Raw genomic sequence first — 27405 nt, 5'->3', positions numbered from 1 at the left:
GCCCCGGGTGCAGGCCGCTGGGGGGTGCCGCAGCGCGCGCCTGCTGCAAGAGTTCGCTAACTTCTCTCATTCGCTGCAGCTCCCTCTGCCCCGGAACAGGTTACTTCCTGTTCCGGGGCAGAGGGAGGTGCAGCGAACGAGCAAAGTTAGTAAACTCGCAGCAGGTGCGCTGCGATACCCCCCCCCCCCAGCGGCATGCACCCTGGGGGGTCTCTTTCGCCGGGTTGGGGGTCCGCGCTGCATCGGGGGGGCGCCGCCCCTGGTGACCGCCCCCCTAGGAACGCCACTGCTTCTGTGTGGCAGCATTCTTTGAAAATGGCCACTCAGACGTCCATACAGATCAGAGGGGCAGCCTAGTGATTAATACAGTGGACTGGCAGCCAAGGGTCTCAGGTTCAAATCCCACTTTAACTCTTTTATTTCGTAATTGTGAGCCCTCCGGGAACAGCAACATGCCTACTACACCTGAATGTACACCACTCCTGTAGCCTTTAGGCTTGCAGGTGGCGTATATATTTAGGTACAGAGGGCTCACAATTACAAAAAGAAAAAAAAAAAGTCGAAGTGAGAGTTGAACCTGTGTCCTTTGGTTTACAGTTCCCTGCACTAACCCACTAGGCTACTCCTCAGTTTTGCTGCCTGCTGGGGTAAGAATGCCTGTAATACCTGAAGTTGTCATAGAGCCTGGTATCCCATTTTGGTTTCACTTTCAGGAGAGAGAGAGGGAGACAGCAGCCACTGAATTAAGGAGATGTCATGCCTTAATCCCTCCAGTAGATAGCTGCTCGATCAGGGCATCTTCTTTTTACCATGGACATACCTGAAACAGGTCTCTAAATAAAGATACCCTTCTTTTCAGACAAGGATATTTCTTCCTCTTTGGTAATCGCTCCTGGACATCCAGATTTCAGGCCCTTCTTAAACCTGCCTAAAACGTGGCCCCTTGCTATTTGTACTGCAGTGTTGGACGTCCCTTTTCTGCCTTTGCAAAATCGGTACTTGGACAGTTCAAGCATATGGACGTCTATTTCGACCTTTTGAATCACTAATAGGGCAGTCAGTGGTTCTTCATGGTGTCAACTACATATAGGCAATTATATTTGATACAATCTTGGAAAAGTAGTTTTATAATTGTAGTTGCAGTATAGTCACATTTATTGTCAATAATTAAATCCAATCCAATAATGTTGCTGACATTACTCGGCATCAAACTTAAGATGTCTTTCCCTCCTATCTGAGATACACTCGTAGCATATGATATGATGTGATCTAAATTAGCAGAGAGAAAATTATTTACATGTACATTTTTTTATGTTTTTAGACTCCTGAAGCAGGTGGTTACATCTCAGTGTTGATATCTTTGATGTTACCTACTTATGACTGTGTTTATTATTGGAAGACTCATTGACAACCCTATTGTTCTCCATTCTCTGTGATCTAAAATATGCATACTTATCTTGATTTGTCCTTGCCATTTTCAAGACACAAACTGCAGAAATCTGCCTAGCACTAGCCATACTTCCCAACTACTGGAGTTGCCATCTAAGCACCATTCAGTTTTCGTTTGATTGCATTCTTTTTCTATACGGGGATCCTTTATATTTATTCCATGCATTTTTGAATTGCTTTTTGGTTGAAGTCCACTCCAGCCCATACAGGATTCAGACCATAGGAGTCTGCTTGGCCCTGACCTTACTTCCCCACTGCTGGAGTTGCCATCATTCCTTTGGGGGTGAAGGCTCCTCGACACCCCCACTCCATGCCTGACCAGGGTGGCAGTCATGTGTGGCAGGCAGAGACCCAGGCTATTGAAGGCTACTTTTATGAGTCTGGTTCAGACCACTCCTGAGTGTCTGAGGAGACACCATAGAGCCTCTCATAGTAACATAGTAGATGACGGCAGAAAAAGACCTGCACGGTCCATCCAGTCTGCCCAACAAGACAACTCATGTGTGCTACTTTTTGTGTATACCCTACTTTGATTTGTACCTGTCCTCTTCAGGGCACAGACCGTATAAGTCTGCCCAGCACTATCCCCGCCTCCCAACCACCGGCTCTGGCACAGACCGTATAAGTCTGCCCAGCACTATCCCCGCCTCCCACCACCGGCTCTGGCACAGACCGTATAAGTCTACCCAGCACTATCTCCGCCTCCCACCACCGGCTCTGGCACAGACTGTATAAGTCTGCCCAGCACTATCCCCACCTCCCAACCACCAGCCCCGCCTCCCACTACCGGCTCTGCTATCCAATCTCGGTTAAGCTCCTGAGGATCCTTTCCTTCTGAACAGGATTCCTTTATGTATATCCCAAGCATGTTTGAATTCTGTTACTGTTTTCATTTCCACCACCTCCCGCGGGAGGGCATTCCAAGCATCCATCTCTCTCTCCATGAAGAAATACTTCCTGACATTTTTCTTGAGTCTCAGAGTCCTTTGGTTTTCCCTAAGACCCTTATGCGCCATGTGAAAGGAGGAAGTTGCTGCTAAAGGAACTCTCTTTTTCGATTTTGTGTGGGAGATGGCAAAGTTTGTCCCATTTGATTTAGAACCTGAGGATGAGCCCTGGGCCAAGACCTTGGACATTCTCCACTTTGTTGCCCCCACTGAAGGAAGCTGTGACAGCACCCATGTAGATGAAAGAGTGGGAGACCACCTCCCCCCTCTCTGTTGGTGTTGTGCCTGTCCCAGCTATACACAGTAGCACTTTTGTGCATATATGGCCACTATATAGTGAAGAGATGAGACAGAACCAATGGCATGGTACAAAGATGGCCGAGGACTCTCAGCTCCTAATCTCACCAGAATGAAGATGGCTGAATGGAAGATTTTAAGTGAAACAGTACTTCTTGTTGGTGTTTTGTCTGTCCAGCCATGTGTAAGTGATTAATAGCAAGCAGTTGACCGTTGACATATGCTTTTCAGCAATTCATGTTGAGGTTATGACTGATTTACCTTATTATAGAAGGTAATATCTGTTGTGCCCAATGAGGGCCTACCAAATATCTTTTGTCACATACAGCCTGATTGAATATTATTGTAACCCATCCAAGGTCCTAGACAATGAGTTAAGCAGAATATCAGTGTAATAAATAGGGATTTCTGTTTTCTCAGCTCATTAGTTTCTGTGTCGAGTGTTATCCAGATTTTCTTTCTGTGAAGGAAGGATTGTAAAATATTTCACAAGCTGCAAAGCATCCAGCCTTAAAAACTACGCTCGATATTTAGCGTGGAGAAATGTTAAATGGGTTTAGTTTTATTATTGTACAGCAGTTCCAAGTCATTAATTAGGATCCTAAGAGAAACCACTTATTTATGGTTTGAGTTCAATGCTCGGGACATTTTCCAGGAACATAATTGTACGATTTTTATAGTAGATGATCGTATGTAATCTCTCTATCTCTTTTTAGCCCATCTCACTAATGCGACTATCATGCATTTACTAGAACACGGAATTGCTAGCAATGCATTGTATGACATCTTGGTGACAGTTTAACAATGATGTGGTGCTTAGAAGCAATCCTTCCCCACCCATAGCAATGCTTTATACCAAATGGAGCAGGAGGAAATGAATAATGCTTAACCCATTTGTGTGATCAAGTCACTTAAGCAGCTACTGTGAAATGTTAATCACAACTTTAATTTGTACTGCATTAGCATTTTGATTAACTTGTAGGCTAGCTAGCACACTTGAAGCACTTTTACTTGTAGTTACTGCTCGGAAATGACTTTTTGATTAATTATGTTTGTTAGATAGCAGCTGAGCTTCCTGAATGCTAACCTTATAGGGGTAAAAGTTCAGGGGAAAGTTGTTAGGAACAACTGTTGCTGTTGAAAGGGATTCTTTAAATTCACACAAAGCATTTATTATTGATAATCTTTGCTTATGACTTCTCAAAAACACATTACTCATTTTATAAGAAGCATTTTTAATCCATTGACCTAGCCACGGCATTAGAAATATTCCTAAATTAGTTACTAAAACAAATCAAAACTAACTGCGTTGGAGGCACAGTTAAGCCTGTCGCAAGCCCAAGTATTTATTAAGATTTACAGGGTATAATTTGTATGTAATATAGTTTCACTGGGCCTTCAGAACTAGGACAACAGGAGTACTTTATTAATCAATGACCCGACACGGGCCGTGTTTCGGTGCTAACAAAGGCGCCTGCTTCAGGGGTCGATAAGCTGACGCAATTTCTCCTGTGTTCTAATTTTTTAACCTTTTTGCTATAGAGAACCAATCTACAATCGGAGTCAGCGCCTCTCAGTGCTTTCCGGCGCAACGACACAAGATTAATTAGAACACAGGAGAAATTGCTTCTGCCGAAGCCAGCGCTATCAGCGCTTTTTCGCCATTGTAAACGATCACAGATAATTTCTCAGTGGCTCAAGGCAATCGTGCTTTGTCATCTGTACGTCATTGCGTCAGCTTATCGACCTCTGAAGCAGGCGCCTTTGTTAGCGCCGAAACACGGCCCGTGTCGGGTCATTGATTAATAAAGTACTCCTGTTGTCCTAGTTCTGAAGGCCCAGTGTTGCTTTTTTCTTTGGATTTGTCTACTTGTATACTGTAGTGCCCTCTCTGTCTGTATTGTATGTAATATAGTTTCAAATCAAAGTCATTAAAGTAAAAGCATTGTACATTTGTCTCCTTAAAATTTCTTTCAAGGTTTTAATACTCATACATACTAGATTAAAGTAAACTATCTAGTCCAGATTAGATCAGATGTGAATATTTTTAGTGTTATGGAGGAAAAGCCTCAAACCAAAAGAGAACACTCTATCGTTGATCTCTCAACGTACAAGAGGTCTCTTTAATCATCATGGGCAAAAACCTCCTAATCGAGATCTAAACTGATAGGACCTGTTTCAATTCTTAACGGTTCTACCAGATAACACTTATCTCTCAATCCTGTAGTCGCTTAAACACCTCTGACCATGTTCCCCATTATCCTTTCTGCTACCCCATATCCATTCTTTTTCATCTTTCTACGCCTACCTCCCAACGCTCATTTCCTTCTGCACCCAATTCCTCCTATGTTTAACGTACTTTCCGTCAGCTCCATTAGTTTTTGCGTTTAACGCAAACTGTATATTCTTCTTACGACTTTGTAATTATTTATATTGTTACTATGTAAGCCACATTGAGCCTGCCATGTGTGGGAAAGCGCGGGGTACAAATGTAATAAATAATAATAATACTAATAATAAACCAAATGCAACAACTGAACGCATGCAAACAGAACAAAGCGTCAGTTTGCATTTTGCTATCTCTTCTTGTAGGAACAAACAAAATAAACAAAAAAAGAATCCCGTAGAAGATAATGGCAGGTATGAATCACTTGATCCTCATTTTGGATATGGGGAAGCCACTGCTTGCCCCGGGATTGGTAGCCTGGAATGTTGGTCCTATTTGGGTTTCTGCCAGGTAGGATTGGCAACTGTTGGAAACAGGATACTGGTCTAGATGGGACCATTGGTCTGACCCAGTTGGCTATTCTTATGTTCTTATTCCAGGGGGAATTCGGTGCAAAACAGTTCAAAATTAAGTGCACAAAATATGTAAATTATGAAAAATGTTGCACATCTGTTTGTCCCGAAATACCAAATACTTTTGCTACTCATCATCCTGACTGTCAATACAATCCAGTATTTTCCATTTAAATATATTGCAGAAAAGAACAAGCCTTTTTCTCACTTACCAATCCGTTCATTAACATTTAACCCTCACTCACATCATTGATATGTGGTGTTTACTGCAGGGCCCGATTTATGCAATGTGTTAACTGTTATTAATGACCCCCATAGTGATTTTTTTTTCTGTGAAAAAGATTTTATACAGAGTAAAACATCTCTGCATTTGCAGAGCTAGAGACAGCATCTATACAAGTGAAGGCCAGTTTGGCAATATTTGGAATTTTCTTTTTTTTACTGAAAGCACTATTAGCATCAGACAAGGTTATCCCTGTTCCGTTTTAGCTCAAGTTCAAGTATTTCAGAAAAAGCAGATAATTGCTTGAAAGTGTTCATATAAAGATCTGGCAGGGTATAAATCTGATGAGGGTCAAATAAGCAAGTGTTCAGAAAATTTAGACTTGGTTGTTCAAATAGCAAATATTTGTCAAGTTTTTTAGATGCTTCATGAAATGCTTCTCTAAAGGGAATCTAGAGAGACAAGTCTTTCAACGAGACATGTGTTTTCAGCCTCCTTAAGCCTCAAAGAATTTGGTGATGGTTTCTGAAGTCTTCTACTGCTGTCTGCCTGCAAGATCTGCATCCTATTCCCATTCGTAGCTTTGCCCCCTGGACTGTCCATTAGCCCATCTAACCAGAAGGCTGCTGGTGCTGTCTACTTTTCTGCCTGAGTCGTCAGGTCCTGTTTTTTTTTTTTTTTGTTACATTTGTACCCCGTGCTTTCCCACTCATGTCAGGCTCAATGCGGCTTACATGGGGCAATGGACGAGCTCCTCGTCTTTCCACCTAAGCCCACTTCTCCTCTTCCCCCACTCTCTATCTCAGTTGATGGCACCCTCATCCTCCCCGTCTCATCTGCCCGCAACCTCGGGGTCATCTTCGACTCCTCCCTCTCCTTCTCTGCGCATATCCAGCAGACTGCCAAAACCTGTCGCTTCTTCCTTTTCAACATCAACAAAATTCGCCCTTTCCTCACTGAGCACACCACCCGAACTCTCGTCCACGCTCTCATTACCTCTCGTCTCGACTACTGCAACTTGCTCCTCACTGGCCTCCCACTCAGCCATCTATCCCCCCTTCAATCCATTCAGAACTCTGCCGCACGTCTCATATTCCGCCAGAACCGATATACTCATATCACCCCTCTCCTCAAGTCGCTTCACTGGCTTCCGATCAGATACCGCATCCAATTCAAGCTTCTCCTCCTTACTTACAAATGCACTCACTCTGCTGCTCCACCCTACCTCTCTACCCTCATCTCCCCCTACGTTCCTGCCCGTAACCTCCGCTCACATGACAAATCCCTCCTCTCAGTACCCTTCTCCACCATTGCCAATTCCAGGCTCCGCTCATTTTCCCTTGCCTCACCCTATGCCTGGAACAGTCTTCCTGAATCTCTACGCCAAGCCCCCTCCCTACCCATCTTCAAATCCTTGTTTAAAGCTCACCTCTTCAATGCTGCATTCGGAACCTAACCTTTAGAACATATAGGTTGCCCCAATCTGTCTGACCTATATGATTAACTGTACATTTGTCTTTTTAGATTGTAAGCTCTTCGAGCAGGGACTGTCCTTCCATGTTAAACTGTACAGCGCTGCGTAACCCTAGTAGCGCTTTAGAAATGTTAAGTAGTAGTGGTTAAGTGACTTGCCCAGAGTCACAAGGAGCTGCCTGTGCCTGAAGTGGGAATCGAACTCCTCAGTTCCCCAGGACCAAAGTCCACCACCCTAACCACTAGGCCACTCCTCCTGTTCCCTCTCTGCCAAACCAGACAACTGCTGGTGGGTGCTATCTGTTGCTTCTCCACAAGATCCCTTGTTCTGTTCTGAGTCATAGCTCTGTCTCTTGGACTGCCCATTGACCTGCTCAACTGAAAGGCGATGTCAAATGCCACGATTTTAAATTGTTACATAGTGCAGTGTTTCATTACTGGCTCTCATTTTTGCTTTGTTATGCTGAAAATTGTGCTTATTTTATGTGCATAAGCTGCTAGTGCTGTTTGTCTGCCCTCAAGATCCCAGGTCTTGTTCCTTGCCCTTCTGCATAGTGTGGTATTTTGCACCATGGCAGTACTTGTTCCTTGCCCTTGGGCAAGCTCCTTGGGTCGACTGCTAATTGCTTTGATTATGTTATTTTACTTCCTTTGCCTTGGACTGGGCATCTGAGATAGCACTGTCTTTTTCATTTCCCCTTGTAATATCTCAAGCTGGATCTGTATATTCTCCTGTTCATCCTATCCCTGCTGTGTGGGGACAATTGTAGCGTTTAATTCTTCAGCCCCTGGCTTAGGTAAGACAACTGATTTATTGTATGCCTTCATTTCTAGCTTGCACTAGCTCCCCATGTCCCTTGTCTCAACTTCCTTTAGGTCTACATATTGTCTTGCTCGGCCCAAATGTACTCCAAGTCTACACAAATTAAAGAGCTTATCCTGGACAGCTGATTTTCTCTGCCTCACTGAGACATGGTTTCATGAGAGAGAAGATGTTTACGTGTCACTGCCTTACCCTCACAGATTTTCTGCTGTCGCTACACATAAACCTTGGGGACTTTATGGGTAGCATGGCCTTTACTATATTTGTCTTTTCTACCTATTAAAAGACTTGATTTAGATTTTATTCATTATCCTGAGGCCTTTTTGTCCATTAGACTACCAGGTGCTATTATGTATATTGTTCTCTATCTATAGATATGGCTTCATGGGAGGTAGTTCTCACCAACACATCTAACACAACAGTACACGTTCCAGATTCAGTTGTTCTTGGTGATATTTCAATGTTCCTTTAATGTTTTAATAGGACCTTTCTCTCTCTGACGGCCAGTCTTAATTTTTGCCAGCTTTCTTTGTTCTAACCCATGTTGTGGGCAGTTCTCTGGATCTGATTTTTTCACTTCTAAAGCTTTTTTTTCTTTCGTTTTCTTTTGTACCATTCCTTTGCCTTGGACTGATCATTATCTAGTGAATTTTTTTTCCTCTTCAGTCATCCTATTCTGTTGATTCATTCAATTTATGAGCCCTCACTGCTGTCTCTTTGGAGGCCCATTATGTCCTAAGTTTCCTACTGATTTTCCTGTCCTTTCTCTGGATGCCCAGGCTAGCTCTTGGAATCGTGTTCTTAGCTCTGCATTGGATACTTGTGCCCCATTGCATTTATTTAAACCTTTTCAGAAACACAACCAATCTTGATTTCACAGAGAGATTATGATTCTTTCTTCTCTAATGCACTATAGGGTTTGTCATCGCTGCTATAGTCCCAGTATTGCACAGTAAAGAACTCATATTACTCCTGTTTGAGCACTACTAGTTCAAATTGTTCCCTGATAATTTTTTCTCCATCTTTGTCTCACTGACTCACCCTGCAACTAACCATAGTCCTTTCAGTGGAAGATTTTGCTGCTTGTTTTCATGGTAAAATGAGTGCAGTTCAATATGATTTGGCTCTTGAATTCTTCGTTGCATTCCACTTTTCCCCATGTTCTCTTGATCACATCTTGTTCTTCCTCTTATGTTCTATCTTCTTCATTATTTGGCGATGGCAGTGGCCTCTTGAGGTCTCTACCCCACAGGCAGTTGCATCTCATGATTCTCACTTGACACCTGCTTTTCCTCCTCTTCTGCCTTTTACTAGCTCACACTTGTGGTCTTCATTTAACTTGGTTTCAGAGTTTTGTTTTACTAAGAAGCCCATATGCCAAGCCCCCTCCCTGCCCATCTTCAAATCACTGCTCAAAGCCCACCTCTTCAATGTCGCCTTCGGCACCTAACCACCATACCTCTACTCAAGAAATCTAGACTACACCAACTTGACATTTTGTCCTTTAGATTGTAAGTTCCTCTGAGCAGGGACTGTCCTTCTTTGTTAAATTGCACAGCGCTGCGTAACCCTAGTAGCGCTCTAGAAATGTTAAGTAGTAGTAGTAGTAAGAAGCTTTAGTGAGGCTCATATTTAGGTGCAAAAGAACAGGCTTGGATGTGTGCTGTCATGCCCCCTCCTGTTTGCTGCAAGTTTTCCACACATACTATTTAAATGCATTTAACTTCAATATGTGATGAAATGTCCTTGGTGATGAAGTGTCACCAAACCAATACACAACAGTGGTAAAAGACTAAATTGGCACATGTGGTCTATCCCATTCTGTTTCTTCCACTTGGGATAGATGATAGATTTTATTTATTTATTGCATTTGTATCCCACATTTTCCCACCTAGTTGCAGGCGCAATGTGGCTTACATAGCCTTGTTATGGCATTAACATTACAGGATATCAGTTATCATTAGTGATGTATTAAGATTAAGTGAGGATAGAGAAATGTGAGGGTATAGAAGAGAGTAGGCGGCTGAGTATAGAAGGTAAATTGTCTTAACTGGTTGGGTTGGCGAAGTAGTTCAGTGGATTATGGGTTTTCTTTGTAGGCCTTGTTGAAAAGATATGTCTTCAGAGATTTAAGAAAGTTGGTAATTTCACCAGTTGATTCCTGTTCTCAACCATCTCCCCACTGCCATGTCTTTCTCCTGAATTTCAACCTGTTGTCCACAGTCATCCTCCACATCAGTCTCAAGCATGTCCAGAATATGTTAAAATACCGATCTTCATAACTTTCACTGGAAAACTATTTCAGGCCTAGCAGTTTTACAAGATCTAAGGCAACATGACTTTACCAAAGGCAAATTTTTCAAACAAATCTGCTTGAGTTATTTGACTGGATGATTAGAGAACTGGATTTAGTGCATGTGCTGGATATGGTCTGCTTAGATTTCAGCAAAGGCTTTGACACTGTTCCTCACAGGAGGCTCATGAATAAGCTGAGTGGCTTGGGGAAGGGACCCATGGTAGTAAACTAGATCAGAAATTGGTTGGCTGGTGGGTGGCAGAATGTAATGGTAAATAGAGTACACCCAGAGGAAAGAAGCGTGAGTAGCACAGTATCTCAGGGATCGGTACTGGGGCTGATTCTAGACATTGTTTTTGTGAGCGACATTGCTGAGGGGTTGAAAGAAAATCTTTGCCCTTTTGTGGATGACACAAAGATTTGCAACAGAGTGGATACCCTAAAGGGAGTAGAGAACCTGAAGAGTGATCTACAAAAACTAAAAGAATGGTCTACTGTTTGGCAGTTAAAATGTAATGTAAAGTACAGAGTGATGTACTTGGGAAGTAGAAATCCAAATGAGCTCTATGTTTATTTATTTATTTATTTATTTTGCTGCATTTGTATCCCACATTTTCCCACCTCTTTGCAGGCTCAATGTGGCTTACATTATGCCGTAATGGCGATCGCCATTGTCGGAATGAGAAATACAGAGTATTAATGCATTTAAATTACAGAAAATATAAATTAGAAATTAATAGATAATACAATTCATTTCAGGTATTTGAGAACAAGGATAATGTAAACATTCAATAATGTCAATGAGATTAAAGTAAACAAGTAAAAAAAAGAGTTCAGTGTTGACTTGTTATAGTAAAGTTGAGATGTCAGTTCATTTAAGAAGGGTCCAAATGATGTCTCTTATGGGGTGAGAGGCTGATATGCATAGACCAGGAGAGAGACCTGGAGGTTATAGTGTCTGAGGATCTCAAGGAGGTGAAACAACTTGATAAGGCAGTGGGCAGAGCCAGAAGAATGCTAGGTTGCATATTGAAAAGCATAAATAGCAGATGAAAGGAAGTGTTAATGCCCCTGTACAGGTTGTTCCTGAGGCTCCACTTGGAAAATTGTGTACAGTTTTGGAGGCTTTTATCTGTTAAAGACATAAACTCGCTTATCCATTGCATGTGCAAATTTACACAGCTTGGGCGTACCTTTGTGTGCATAAGTTACAGAATAGTAGCAGCTACATGCACAAATTAATTGCCTGATTAGGTATGAATTGGCATTAGCAACTTATAATTGGTGATTATTAGAGTTAATTGGCCCTAGCTTGCAGTTACGCGCATGACTGTACATAGGTGCTATTTTATAATGTTAGCACCTAAATCCTACAGCACGTAGCTGCAAGAGGGGCATAGACATGGAAGGAGCATGGGCAGGGCAAGGGCATCCCAAACACTTATACGCTAACCTTTTAGAATGCTGTCAATTACGTGCATAACTGCCACATTTAGGCACAAGAATTTATACCTGTCATAGAGCTAATGTTAAGTACTCACACATAAAGTTATGTGTGTAGCAGTGGACTTACGGTGGCGGTTGGGACAAAAGTAAAGGCAGAATTCAAAAATGCCTGGGATAAACTCAGAGGATCCAAACATGTAAAGAGGATGGAATCAAAGCAAAAGTTAATAACCTTAGCATTTTAAACAGGCATAGAGGGGTGTAACCCGCAGAGATCGGCCTCTACAACTCTAGTCGCCACCTTGGGCAGACTGGATGGACCATAGAGATCTATCTCGTAGAAACATAAAAAAATGAAGGCAGGTAACAACCATATGGCCTATCCAATCTGCCCACCCATGCCATTTCCTCATAGAAACACAGAAAAATGAAGGCAGATAAAGAACAGTCCAGTCAAGGCTGTTACATCTGGTGGCTATTACATTTTTTTTCAGAGGGCTTCCTCAAGATAAACATATGCTGAATAATCTATGTGCTTAACAATAAATGTATCATCAGACTTATTTATAATTTATACATATCTATAATGGAAAAACACAAAGTGCCTAAATACTAATAAAAATTATCTGTTTGTAGTAGTTTGTCTCATTCTTCAAAACTGCTGCATTACTCTCACTGCTAAACAGATCCCCCTTGTTAATTCACCCAGCTCCGTAAGTTTCATTTGAAGAAACTTCTTCAGGGACTCAGGTGGTAACAAAACTTCAACAGCATTTTTCTAGTTACAAACTGCATCGTATGCAACTTTCATATCATGAGGAAAAAGCAAACATGCTAAACAAATACTTCTGTTCTGTGTTCATGGAAGAAAATCCTGGGAAAAGGGCCACGATTGACTGGCAAAGATACTTATGAGAATAGAGTGGATATAGCACTGTTCATCGAAGAACGTGTTTATGAACAACTTGAAAATTTAAAGGTGGACAAAGGCATGGGACCGGATGGGATCCATCCCAGGATATTGAGGAAGCTCAGACAGGTTCTGTCGGGTCCTCTTAAAGATTTGTTTAATAAATCCTTGGAGAAGGGAGATGTTCCATGGGATTGGATAAGAGCGGATGTGGTCCCTCTTCACAAAACTGGTGACAGAGAAGAAGCTGGAAATTACAGGCCGGTAAGCCTCACTTCGGTTATTGGGAAAGTAATGGAAGCGTTGCTGAAGGAAGCGATAGTGAATTTCCTGGAATCCAATAGGTTACGAGATCCAAGACGAGAGAAAATCCGCTGGCAAGAGGAGAACTGAAACGCCCCACGGTAAAGACAACAGAGAACAGAAAGTGGGAGAGCGACCAAGGATATCAGAAACTGGAGGATGTTCTTAAATGAAAGTTATTAAGGGTTTCGAAGACTCGACACAACTTCGTGTTTCGGTCGTCAGGCCTGCATCAGGAGTCTGCTGTGCAGGTGGGTCCAGAAAAATGACGATGAGAGATTCTTTGAAGATGTCACAACAGTCTCTTACACAAAAGATGACTGGATAATGATGTAATTGATTCTTCACAATGGTACAGTAGTCTTGAAAAAGACTATTTGGATGATAATCGCGTGGTCTCGTCAAACCGCTGCACGCGCTGCTAGATAATTAAAAGATTAAAAATATGGTGAAAAAGACGTAGTTATAAGTGAAAAAAGGCGCCTTTTTTCACTTATAACTATGTCTTCTTCGAAACCCTTAATAAACTTTCATTTTAAGAACATCCTCCAGTTTCTGATATCCTTGGTCGCTCTCCCACTTTCTGTTCTCTACGAGATCCAAGACAACATGGTTTTACCAAAGGTAAATCATGCCAAAGTAATCTGATTGAATTCTTTGACTGGGTGACCAGAAAATTGGATCGAGGATGTGCACTAGATGTAATCTATTAAGATTTCAAGAAAGCCTTTGACACGGTTCCTCATAGGAGGCTCTTGAATAAACGTGACAAGCTGCAGTTAGGACCCAAAGTGGAGTACTGGATTAGGGTGGTGGTTATTGAATTCACTCGGAAGAAGGAAAGGTGAATGCCAGAATGTATCAAGGATTGGTGCTGGGGCCGATTCTGTTCAATATATTTGTGAACAGCATTACCGAAGTGTTAGAAGGTAAGGTTTGCCTTTTTTCAGGTGATACCAATATTTGTAACGGAATGGACACCCTGGAGGAAGTGAAAAACAAAAAAAAGAATCTGCAGAAGTTAGAAGAATGGTCTAATGTTTGGCAATTAAAATTCAGTGCAAAGAAATGCAGAGTGATGCACTTAGGGAGTAGAAATCCAAGGGAGACACGTGTGTTAGGCAGTGAGAGGCTGTTATGCACTGACATGGAAAGGGACCTTGGGGTATTTGAGGATCTGAAAGCAACAAAACAGTATGACAAGGCATTGGCTGTAGACAGAAGAATGCTAGGTTGTATAGAGAGAGTTGTAACCAGCAGAAGAAAGGGGGTGTTGATGCCCCTGTACAAGTCGTTGGTGAGGCCCCACCTGGAGTATTGTGATCAGTTTTGGAGGCCATATCTTGCTAAAGATATAAGAAGACTTGGGGTGGAGTTAAGATAGCGTTTGAGCTACAGTAGTTGCTTGTTCCTGAGCTCCGCACCAACCAGAGTTGTAGCTGTTGTAGATCGCTCTCTAATATGGAGAGAAAGAGGAAAGGAGCAGTCAGAGTTACTACCCCAGTGGCTAAACCTACCTCGCATTCCAAACAGCTCACTTTGGAAGCTTGCAGAATGAGGACTGAGTCAATACTGCTGGCTGTTTCTTCGACCGGGACCGTTGGGTCAGATTGCAGTGCTGGGGAGGTCTCTTTGAGCCTTGTATGAAAGTAAGCTCTCAACCCGGAAGTGCTCTGCCTGTTGGAGTGGAGCGGAGCGGTGGCGCCAAACAGGGGCAGATGCTGTCCTTGCTGGGAAGTCCTCCTCTGGCGTTTTCCTCTCCTAGCGCTCGGAACATGGTGTCATCGACTCCATTAGGAGTATCTGCTTCCTGCAGAATATCTGGAGAGAGTCGTGTAAGAGAACTGCAATCCAGAGGTTTGGAGGTAAAGAAACCTACTGTCTTGACTTTGGAGTCACTCTGGGAAGTGATTCAGGCTGTGAACAACCCTTTACAAACTGTTGTTCAACAATTGTTATCAGATGTTAAAGATTCCGAAAAAGTCCAGCAGGATCAGGCTGCCTGTGTGGAATAACATGCAGAGAGGCTAAATTCCATGGAGGGAAGATCTGCTAAAAAAACAGGAGAGAATGTTGGCCTTGATGAAGGACAAGGAATAATTGCACTGTAAACTTGAATTTTTAGAAAATCAATTGAGGAAGAATAATGTGAGATTATTGAATTTTCTGCTTTCACCATTAATTATGCTCTCGATATGGTGGACAAGTATTTCCTTGAAATTCTGAAGATTCCATCTGAGGCATTACCACCCCTGGTTAGAGCTTCCTATGTTGCAGGCCTTGGAAGGGGCTGTTGGAGAGCAAGGTGGGGAGATAGCTATTATGGACTTGACTGGGTTCCTTGAGTCAGCTTTAGAAGTGGTTACGCAGAAGTCAGCTTTGTGTTGGAGCCTGACTGAGATTGAGTTTTGTGTATTTACTTTGGACATTTGAATGAAGGTTTTTTTTTTTTTTTTTTGGTCTCAAGTTGTATATTTCCTGATTTATCAAGAAATACGCAGAAGAGGACACCAAGAGTTTTTGGCTTTAAGCACTAGAAAGCTGGCTCTTGGAGCAAATTATAAATTAAAATTTCCTTGTATTTGTTTGGTTGTTTTAGAGGATAAATACTTTTCATTTTTTGACCCAAAACAACTTCTTGAGATTCTTAAGTTAAAAGAGAGTTCACACACAAAGCAATCATTACCAGAGAAATGTACTATCAAGGTTGGCTGATATATTCAGGGTTATTTTACTACTACTACTACTTACTACTACTTAACATTTCTAGAGCGCTACTAGGGTTACACAGCGCTGTACAAATTAACAAAGAAGGACGGTCCCTGCTCAAAGGAGCTTACAATCTAAAGGACTAGCTCTTTGAATATATTGTAACTATTACCTTATTTTCATTTCGAGTAACTATGCCCTTTATTCTAGTGGTCTATTGATGTTTAACTTTATTGATGATGGTTCTAGTATATTTCTTTTCTTGTATATCTTGTGTATATTTCCTTGTTCACTTTAATTTGTGAATTAATCTTTAAAGCAAAAATAAAAAGTTTTTAAAAAATGTGAGAAGACTTGAAGCGGTCTAGAGGAAGGCATCAAAAATGGTATGGGGATTGTGCCAAAAGACATATGAGAAGAGACTGAAAGACATGAATATGTATACCTAGAGGAAAGGAGGTATGATGCAGACATTTAAATACTTGAAAGGTTTTAATATAGAAACAGATATTTTCCAGAGAAGGGAATAAAACTAGAGGACATGAATTGAGGTTGTGGGGTGGTAGACTTAGGAGTAATGTCAGAAAATTCTTTTTCACGGAGAGTGTGGTTGATGCCTGGAATGCCCTCCCAAGGGAGGTGGTGGAAAATAAAACTGTGGCGGAGTTCAAAATGGCGTAGGATGAACACAGAGGATCTCTAATTAGAAAATGAATGATATAAAAAACAAAACTTAAAGGGTTGCATATTGTGTTTGCATATCAAATGGTGCTTAGATGTCAATTCTGGCTGTATCAACTAAGGCCGGTGCTGGGCTGGCTTGTACGGTCTGAGTCCCGCAAATAGCAACCCGGTTTAAGATGGGCTGGAGAGAGCTTCGACGCAAACTCCAGTAATTTGGAATGTGAAAACAGTGCCAAACAGACTTACAGTCTGTGTCCTGCAAATGACAAGACGGATTCGGATAGGCTTTGACGTCAACTCCAGTAGTTGGAGCATAAGGACGGAGCTGGGGTGGACTTCTATGGTCTATGTCTCAGAAACAACAAAGGAAGACCATAATCAAGAATATAATATCATGTTCATTGTTGATTTAATCTAGATGAGAATGAACGTGCCTGGATGGACCATTCAGGTCTTTATTTGCTGTCACTTACTATATTACTATGTTTGTTGATTTAAAATGATGCACCATAAGAGCTATGGTTGTCCAGTTATCCAGATACTGGGGTGGCTCAGTTGTTGTAAGAAGGCTTTAATTTGGGTTTTCAAATTATTTTAGAGAAGCCCCGGTTATGTCATAGGACCTAGAACTCCACTTAACTTCAGGCTTTGTCTCACATTGTAGAGACTAAATCGAAGAAAAAGCTGAATTTAGAACGTATCCCCCATTTGAAAATCTATTGATTTCTCCTTTAGGTATCATCCTGAAAAAAAAGCCAGATAATAACTAATACATAATTTATCTTATCCAGTTGGGTGCACTATTAATTCTTTTATTGATCCAACTCTTTGTTCAGTGCAGTATGTTTCATTTGATTCTGTTGTTGATCTGCCTAAATCTGAACCTGGCTCATAGATGCAAAAGAAGATGTGAAGTCAGCATTCAGATTACTGCCAATTCACTTGGAATCCTTTTATTTGTTAGAATTTTTTGATTCAAATGAAATTTTATGTACATGAGAAAGTGTTGTTCTATGGCTTGTACTTGTTTTAAAACATTTGCCACATTCTTTAACTGGGTAAGCTGTTCAGTCATTGGGATCTAAATTCATTGTGAGTCCAGCGAGATCAGAGTGTGCTTGGTTGGCAGAGGCTTTAGTTTTGTAGATGTCCTTATCTTGGGAGAAGGTTGCAGGGTGAGCACAAATCTCAGCTTTGTAGGTATTGTTTGATTCTGTGAAGATGAAGTTGCGTTTGCCAAGTGACAAGATCCACAAGTTGCTGGAAGTGGTAAATTGGATATAATCTAGAACAGGGGTTCTCAACCCAGTCTTCAGGATGCACCAAGCCAGTCTGGTTTCTTCAATGAATATGCATGAGACAAATTTGCATGTATTGCCTTCAGTGTATGCATATCTCATGCATATTCATTGTAGGTATCCTGAAAGCCTGACTGACTTGTGAGCGACTCTAAATTACTTGACCGGGGCGAGAGCGACCGACTTGCTTTTGCTGCCATTAGGCGACTAGACCACCAAGGTGCCTGAGGTAGAGGGAGCTGACTGATGGGTAGGTTCATGAGGTGGGGAAGGGGGGCTACATGCAGCGGCTGCAGTCGGGGATGGGAGTGGAAAGGTTTTGGTGTCAGCCATGGCATTTTCAGGCAAAATCTGAATTTTGATCTGGTTTCAGCCTCTAATTCTGATGGCTCCGCTATGTGGGCATTACCACCATATGCAGATGAGGGACCTAGGGGAGATGTTATCAATGTGGGCTACTGTTAAGACAGGTTATTTTTTACCACAAGTCATGTTATTTTAAAGCCGGGCCTAATTCTATTCAATGAAACCATGTGCTAAAACAATACAATTTGTGGTAAAATAACCCAACTTAACCCACATTGATAATTTTCCCCCTTAGTGTAAACCTTTACTGGTTGGTTTAGATACCAGATTCCACCTTGTTGGGAAATGTGGGAAGTAGGACTGAGAGGATTACTTTTTTTGACTAGGATGGTACAATCTAGTCAAAGTTTATGCCAGTCTGGGAGGTCCTATGTACTGTATATATTGGGTTAACCAATTTCATGTAATATTTATGAATGTGAAGAATAAAGCTGTTAAAAGTTTTGTCACTGAAAATGTTTCCGTGGTTTATTGATTGGTTATGGTGAATAATGGACCGGGTAGTGTCAGTGCCTATTTTAAGGAATTTACTGTCATAACTTACTACTACTACTACTATTTAACATTTCTAAAGTGCTACCAGGATTGTGCAGCGCTGTACAATTAACAAAGAAGGACAGTCCCTGCTCAAAGGAGCTTACAATCTAACAGACAAAAAGTGCAGTCAGTCAAGATTGAGGCAGTCTAGATTTCCGAGATAGAGGTACAATGGTTAGGTGCCGAAAGTGACATTGAAGAGGTGGGCTTTGAGCAGGATTGAAGATGGGTAGGGAGGGGGCTTGGCGTATGGGCTCAGGGAGTTTATTCCAAAACATAGGGTGAGGCGAGGCAGAAAGGGCGGAGTCTGGAGTTGGCGGTGGTGGAGAAGGGTACTGAGAGAAGGGATTTGTCCTGTGAGCGGCGGTTACGGGTAGGAGCGTAAGGTGAGATGAGGGTAGAGAGGTAGTGAGGGGCTGCAGATTGAGTGCATTTGTAGGTTAGTAGGAGAAGCTTGAACTGTATGCGGTACCTGATCGGAAGCCAGTGAAGTGACTTGAGGAGAGGGGTGATATGAGCATATGGTCTATGCAGAAGATAAGACGCGCAGCAGAATTCTGAAACGGATTGAAGGGGGGATAGATGGTTAAGTGGGAGGCCAGTGAGGAGTAGGTTGCAGTAGTCAAGGCGAGAGGTAATGAGAGAGTGGCTGAGAGTTCAGGTGGTGTGCCAGAGAGGAAAGGGTGAATTTTGCTGATGTTATAGAGAAAGAAGCGACAGGTCTTGGCTGTCTGCTGGATATGGGCAGAGAAGGAGAGGGAGGAGTCGAAGATGATGCCGAGGTTGCGGGCAGAGGAGACGGGGAGGATGAGGGTGTTATCAACTGAAATAGAGAGTGGAGGGAGAGGAGAAGTGGGTTTGGGTGGAAATACAATGAGCTCGGTCTTGGCCATGTTCAGTTTCAGGTGGCGGTTGAACATCCAGGCAGCAATGTCGGATAAGCAGGCCGATACTTTGGCCTGGGTTTCTGCAGTGATGTCTGGTGTGGAGAGATAAAGCTGGGTGTCGTCAGCATAAAGATGTTATTGGAAACCATGAGATGAGATCAGTGAGCCCAGGGAAGAGGTGTAGATTGAAAAAAGAAGGGGTCCAAGGACAGGTCCCTGAGGAACTCCAACAGAGAGTGGGATGGGGGTGGAGGAAGAGCCATGAGAATGTACTCTGAAGGTACGGTGGGAGAGATAAGAGGAGAACCAGGAGAGGACAGAGCCCTGGAACCCAAATGAGGATAGTGTAGCAAGAAGTAAATTATGATTGACAGTGTCAAAAGTGGCGGATAGGTCGAGGAGGATGAGGATGGAGTAGTGACCTTTGGATTTGACAAGGAACAGGTCATTACAGACTTTAGTTTTAACAAGTAGCTCATGAAGTTAGGCTGGAGAGAAGCACTCATGGAAGACACCAGGTAGAAGCCTATAAAGCAGCATGCAGCCCTGGACCAGAAAGAGCAAATCTGAGGCTTATCTTTTTGCCTTTAGCGACTGCAGTGACCGAGCAGACTAGGAGTTGGATGAATGGATGAGGGACAACATTGAAGTAGTTTGTACTTAAAATAGATGCAGCTGTAGATGGACAATCCAACCTGGACACCACTCATTTGAAAAACAGATTGAGAGCAATCCCTTATAACATTTATTAGCCCAAGCCAGTTGTTTTGTCACAGAGGTGGCCCAACCCAAAATGGGAGGCAACCCTGAAATCCATAATCGGATCCATATAAGATTGCTGAAAAACAGTGTAAACGAGAAGTGTAACCTATATATCTAACCTTGATGGCAATCAACTTAGCATTCCTCCCGAGTGTGTGTAAATTAATTGAAACAGCTCTGCATGTGTAAACAGCTCCTTTGTTGAAAGAAGATTTTTTTTTTCTGTTTAGTTTGCGCTAAGTAACTGCAGCCTTTTGTTTGTCCGCAAAACATTTGATTAAATATATAAATCAATAGAGGCCTCTTCACATTATTCCCATAGTGGACCTTTAAGGGGAAGAGGTATGACGATCATGCAGCTTCCAAAGGCGGGACTGTGGCGTGCTTAACACATAGGCATCCTCGGCCGATAATGACGAACACTTGGCCGACTTTACTTGGTCCTTTTTTTTTATGACATACAAAGATTACTCCAGTCTATATATCAATAACTTTATTGAGAAATGTGCTTCAACAATATGCACATATCTTATTTAAAAATACATCCAATACAATCATTCATTCACTCATTCCCGTTCACTCATAGTACCTGTCCAATCATTTGTTGTTAGCATAAGTACTGATAAAGTATTGTAAATACTAATAAAATTAATATAAATCAATACTCGGCTGATTTCTTAACAACAGCGTTCAATTGTTTTAACAGCAGTTTCTGAAATAAACGTCCTTTACAGTCGTTTGTACAAGTCTGTTCAACAACAGACCCTGAAATAAACGTCCATGTAGAAAAATCGCCTTTCAAAGTTTCCAGGTACTTGATGAACAGGGATTATCACTTCCACATATGATGTTTAGCTTGTTCCTTATAATAGTGTCGGTTCCCCTATGCAGGACCGCATTTCGCTCACTTCATCAGGAGGAACCACCACATCATTTGAATCAATGTTCAAAAGCTGCAAGTCTGGAAGAAACTTCTCAGCACAGGAGCCAACAGTGGCGTCTAGAATCCTTTTTTTTTATGACCAAGCCACAAAAATGTGCCCTAAATGACTAGATGACCACCGGAGGGGATCGGGGATGTCCTCCACTTACTCCCCCAGTGGTCACTAACCCCCTCCCACCCTCAAAATAAAAATTTGAAAATATTTTTTCCAGCCTCTATGCCAGCCTCAAATATCATACCCAGCTCCATGACAGCAGTATGCAGGTCCCAGGAGCAGTTTTAGTGGGTACTGCAGTGCACTTCAGGCAGGCGGACCCAGGCCCATCCCCCCCTACCTGTTATACTTGTGGTGTTAAATGGGAAGGACTAACGGAAAGAAAATTATCAGGTAGGACCTAATTCTCCTTATGCCACCCAAAAAAAAAAATCACGTTAATTCCGTGAAAGTTAATACATCTCATATTAAAATGATTATTCTTATGTATTGGAAAGATTGTTTTAAGTAACTGCAGTCTGGATTTCCATGAAAATACATCAGTATAGCCCCATTTCAAATACTGGCATTGCTGTGAATTTCCTGCAACACAGAGAAGTTACAGCTTTATTTTTATGTCATCATCTTCCACTGACAAGAGATTTCATTTGTTCCGTCCTCTAGTGAATGTTCCAAACACTCATTATTTAGTATCATTGGAAGTCAGTATTGTTACATCATTTCCTTTGTCCTGCCGTTGAATATCCTCTCCTTCATCCAGAGATGTCCCACTATAATAATAGTTGATTGTCATGAAGGTGCTGACTGCCACAGACACTATTTTTTAAATATTGAGCATTTGAAATACAATAAACAAATGTATCTTTTCATTCTGAAAGTTGTGTGTCTATGATATATTAGAGGATACAATTTTCTCACTAATACGACATATCATCATCTTTCTTCTTGTGGTTGTGTAGGCGATGCTGGATATTGCAGCGAACCAGGGATGGTTGGTGACTGCTTTGAGTATAACCAATCTGGTGCAGATGGTGATTCAGGGTCGATGGATTCATGACTCTTCACTGCTTTCATTGCCCAGCATTGAACAACACCATCTCTACTTATTCAGGTAGGTTGAAGTAGGATATTTCTTAAGTCCTTGTTCTTAAAATCATTGCTTTCATATTGGTGTTGTATTTTGACAGGAAGCTAAATTATTTTTTAACCTTTGTTGTAAAAGCAGACATTTGGAAGGTATGTGGCAAAAGAAAATGTAAAATGTACGACAGCCTGAAAAGAATTTTCATAAAAGAGACTCCATTCACATCACTGCCTTTATTTCCTTTCTAGCAACCAGGGTCGGTCAGACCTGGTAAGCAGGGTAAGCACCGCAGGGGGGCGCCTGCCTTCAAGGGCGGCACTGCGCCGCCATACCACGCCACCTTTGGGGGTTTAAATCTTTTATTTACCTCCGTCCCAGCGGCCGCGTCATTTCAAAGTCGCCCGTCTCTAGCCTTCCCGCCCTTCGTGAGTTCGTTCCCTCAGAGTCCCGCCTTCTGATGTCATTTCCTCTTTCCTCGAGGGTGGGACTCTGAGGGAACAAATTCACGAAAGGAGGGAAGGCTAGAGACGGGCAAGGCTTTAAAATGACGTGGCCGCTGGGACGGAGGTAAATTAAAAAAGACTTAAACCACGCAGGGTGGCAGGAAGAAAAAGGGGGATGTTGGGGGGAGAAGAGGGCGGAGATGCTAGACGGGGTGGGGGGGCACCAACTGATAGTCTGCAGAGGGGCACCAGAGACCCTAGGCCCGGCCCTGCTAGCAACCCTCAAAGCTATATATATATTTACTCAGAATCAATATTAGCATGTGTTTGGACAGCAGTGTTGGATAGTGCAGTTTAGAAATGTTTTAAATACATAAACTCCTTTTACTTATTTGTTATAGGTGTGATTATAACACTTTTAAAATGTTTTATGCTGTTGGAAAAATGGGGAAACCTATCTTTGGGGTCCTTTTAATAAAGTGTACTGAAGATTAGCACACGCTAAGAAGCCCATTTGATACCTATGGCAGTAGCGTAGATAGAGTTTAATTTTTAGATGGGCCTGGAGGGTGGACTGAGTGGGCATAGGCCTCGCATTTCCTCTCCACCCGCTACCGCCCGCCCGCCGCCGCATTTCCTCTCCCCCTGCTCCCCCCCCCCCCCCCTCCCGCAACAGCCCCCCTGCATATGGTCAGTCTGGTCATTTTTCCTGACCTGAAGCGCCATCCTCCCTCCAGCACCGGCGATTCCCGTAGCCAGCCTTCTGCCAGCGCGCGTCGTCGGAGCCTCTTCTCAGGCGCGACCCGCCTACTCTGCAACTTTCTGTTTTCCGCAAAGGTGGGACGCGCCTGAGAAGAGGCCCCGACGGCGCGTGCTGGCAGAAGGCTGGCTATGGGAATCGCCGGTGCTGGAGGGAGAACGGCGCTTCAGGGCAGTAAAAGTGAGCAGACCACGCGGACGGGGAGAGCGGGCAGAAGAGGCTGGGCGGGCCTGGAGCAAAAGTGGCTGGGCCTGGGCCCGTCCAGGCCCACCCATGGCTACGCCCCTGACCTATGGGCTTCTTAGCATTTAGCACGTGGTAATGATTAGCGCACCTTAGCAAAAGAACCCCTTTATGAAAACACTGTTCCAAAAATGGTAACTATTGTCCCCCATTTTAAACAGTGGCTTAGATTTCTTCCTGCAAAAGTTGGTTTTGTAAGGCGAGTGGGGGTTACTGTTCTTGTGTAAAAAATTGTGTTTAATCCTATACTGCCTAATCCAGCAGTCCCATCTCTCTAATATATATGTGTAATTTTCAAGTCAGAAACATTGCTACTTTGTCTTTCGTGCAGCAGGACCTTATGCTTGCACTGCACAAAATTTCTGCTCTCAAACATAGTAACATAGTAGATGACGGCAGAGAAAGACCTGTACGGTTCATCTAGTCTGCCCAACAAGATAAACTCATATGTGCTACTTTATATGTTTACCTGATCTTGATTTGTCCCTGCCATTTTCAGGGCACAGACCGTAGAAGTCTGCCCAGCACTAGTCCTGCCTCCCACCACCGGTGCTGCCACCCAATCTCCCCTGAGCTTCTGAGGATCCATTCCTTCTGAACAGGATTCCTTTATGTTTATCCCACGCATTTTTGAATTCCGTTACTGTTTTCATCTCCACCACCTCCCGCGGCAAGGCATTCCAAGCATCCACCACTCTCTCCGTGAAAAAAATACTTCCTGGCATTTTTCTTAAGTCTGCCCCCCTTAAGCCTCATTTCATGTCCTCTAGTTCTGCCGCCTTCCCATCTCTGGAAAAGGTTCGTTTGCGGATTAATACCTTTCAAATATTTGAACGTCTTTATCATATCACCCGTTTCTCCTTTCCTCCAGGGTATACATGTTCAGGTCTGCAAGTCTCTCCTCGTACGTCTTATAACGCAAATCCCTTACCATTCTCGTAGCTTTTCTTTGCACCGCTTCCATTCTTTTTACATCCTTAGCAAGATACGGCCTCCAAAACTGAACACAATACTCCAGGTGGGGCCTCACCAATGACTTATACAGGGGCATCAACACCTAGCCATTTATTGCATTTTCTTGTTTTTCAAATATTTTTAAAGGCTTATTTATCTGAAATGGCTTATTTTTCTTAAAATTGTCTGTACTACCTTTTGGTAGGCGTTTATGGGTCTTTTGTTCCTTTGGGTGGGACTGTTGTTATAGGTTTGTTTTCTCTTCTTTTGTATGGTGTTGATTGTATTTTTGGGTAGTGATTGTGTTTACTGCAATAGGCATTTGGAGGGTAAAAAATTGATTAGTAAATTCCCCAATCCAGGTCACAAGTCCCTGTCAAGATCCCAGAATAGTAAAACTGGAAAATCTACTGCTTATTTCTAGGATAAGCAGCAAAAAATCTAAGTCCATCTTAATAATGGCTTATGGATTTTCCTTGTAGGAAATTATTCAAACCTTTTTTAAACCCTGCTAAGCTAACTGCTTTTACCAAATTCTCTGGCAACGAACTCCAGAGTTTAATTACATGTTCACTAAAGAAATATTTTCTCCAGTTTGTTTTAAATGTACTACTTAGTAGCTTCATTGCATGCCCCCTAGTACTAGTGTTTTTGGAAAGAGTAAACAAGCGATTCACGTCTACCTGTTCCACTCCACTCAGTATTTTATAGACCTCTATCTCCCTTTATCCAAGCTTAAGAGCCCTAGCCACTTTAGTCTTTCCTCATAGGAAATCGTCCCATCCGCTTTATCATTTTTGTCACCCTTCTCTGTTCCTTTTCTAATTCTGCTATATCTTTTTTGAGATGCGGTGACCAGAATTGCACACAGTATTCGAGGTGCAGTCGCACCATGGAACGATATAAAGGCATTATAACATTTTCATTTTTGTTTTCCATTTCTTTCTAATAATTCTGAACATTCTATTTGCCTTCTTAGCTGCTGCAGCACACTGAGCAGAGGGTTTCAACGTATCATCAATGAAGACACCTTGAGTGGAGGAGTGGCCTAGTGGTTAGGGTGGTGGACTCTGGTCCTGAGGAACTGAGTTTGATTCCTACTTCAGGCACAGGCAGCTCCTTGTGACTCTGGGCAAGTCACTTAACCATTGCCCCAGGTACAAATAAGTACCTGTATATAATATGTAAGCCGCATTGAGCCTGCCTTGAGTGGGAAAGCGCGGGGTACAAATGTAACAAAAATAAACAAAATAAATAGATCCTTTTCCTGGGCTGTGACTCATAACGTGGAACTATTCCATACTTTGTATTGTTATTTGAATATTTTTACTGCTATAATTGCCTATTTCTCGTGTTTGATCTATTCTTATGTACACTGCCTTGAGTGAATTCCTTCAAAAAGGGGGTAAATAAATCCTAATAAATAAACCTTGCATCACGTAGCTATAGTTGGGTTCCTCTTTCCCACATGCAGCACTTTGCACTTTTTCACATTAAATGTCATCTGCTATTTGAATGCCCAGTCTCCCAGTTTTGTAAGGTCTTCTTGCGATTTTTCAGAATCCTCTTGAGATTTAACGAATTTGAATAACATTGTGTCATCAGCAACTTTAATTACCTCACTGGTTATTCCCATCTCTAGATAATTTATAAATATGATAAAAAGCAGCGGTCCCGGCACAGACCCCTGGGGAACACCACTATCTAATCTTCTCCATTGAGAATATCATTGAACCCTACTCTCTGTTTTCTATCTTTTAACACAATGATTTTCTAATTTCCACGTTAAGTGGCAACTCTTCCCATACCCTTCCCATTCTCCACCCATGTGAACATAGGTGCCCCGTATAAGAGGCTTGGGGGAGCTAAGCCTTCCCAGCCACAAGCAGACTTGACAAGCCTCCCCACGATACCTTTCAGCGCATCTTAGCACAACAGGAAAGACGAAGAGCAAGAATTCATTAGTGCTGCAGGACCTGTCACCTTCTTCAGGTTTCTGCACCACTGCAGTGATAGCTGGACTCCTGTTCCCTTTCCCTCGACTCTCACACACTATAATAGTCTCCATGCTAGCGATTACAGCAGGCCTGCCTCAGGGACTCGGTCTTCTCCTGTGACGTGTCCCACCTCCTCTGATACAACTTCCTGCTTCTGCGAGGCGGGGCGCATCATAGGAAGAAGACCGAGTCCTAGAAGCAGGCCTGCCGCGTGATCACTAGAGCGTGGATCACTACTGGCAGCACTGCATGCTGCAGAAGAAGACATCCAAGGCAAGTGTGGGATTGCTTCTTTGGGGTGGGGGTGAGAGAGGGAATGAGTGGGACTAAGAGAGAGACTGGAACCAAGAGGAGGGAAGGTGTGGGACTAAGAGAGAGAGAGACGAACGAGGGAGGGGGTTGGGAAGGAGTGGGACTAAGGCAGAGAGAGACTGGAACGGGGGGGGGGAGGGAAGGAGCAAGACTTAAGAAGGAGAGATTGGAACTGGGGGGGGGGAGGGGCCAGAAGAGAGCTGGCTGGCTGGCTGGCTGAACCTTTGAGAGAGAGTCCAGAGCTGAGTGAAGGTGCTGCTCTGATGGTCCTGGGTGGGGTGGGGAAGGAGGACAGGCAGGCAGGAGGAGGAAAATAAGCAGGACCCTGTAGGGGGAGAGAAGTTATAGATGTGGATGGGGCGGACGGGTGAAAGAGAGTTTGCTGAACCTGAGGGAGAGATTGCTGAAGCAAAGGTGCGGTTCTGATTTCTGGGGTGGGGTGGGTGGGGACGGAATGGATAGGCA

The 27405-nt window shown here is 42.8% G+C and overlaps 1 protein-coding gene across 1 annotated transcript in view; it reads left to right on the top strand.

Annotated features, from left to right (window-relative positions):
- The window catches only part of LOC115467300 (activating signal cointegrator 1 complex subunit 3-like), a 689265-nt gene that overhangs the window by 640687 nt on the left and 21173 nt on the right, over positions 1-27405 (top strand). The window contains 1 exon segment of the mRNA XM_030199160.1: positions 22107-22258. Coding sequence (XP_030055020.1) covers positions 22107-22258 — 152 coding nt within the window.

Source organism: Microcaecilia unicolor, chromosome 3 (assembly GCF_901765095.1).
Source record: "Microcaecilia unicolor chromosome 3, aMicUni1.1, whole genome shotgun sequence".
NCBI classification, from domain to species: Eukaryota; Metazoa; Chordata; class Amphibia; order Gymnophiona; family Siphonopidae; genus Microcaecilia; species Microcaecilia unicolor.
This window is presented reverse-complemented; position numbering and strand designations above follow the sequence as displayed.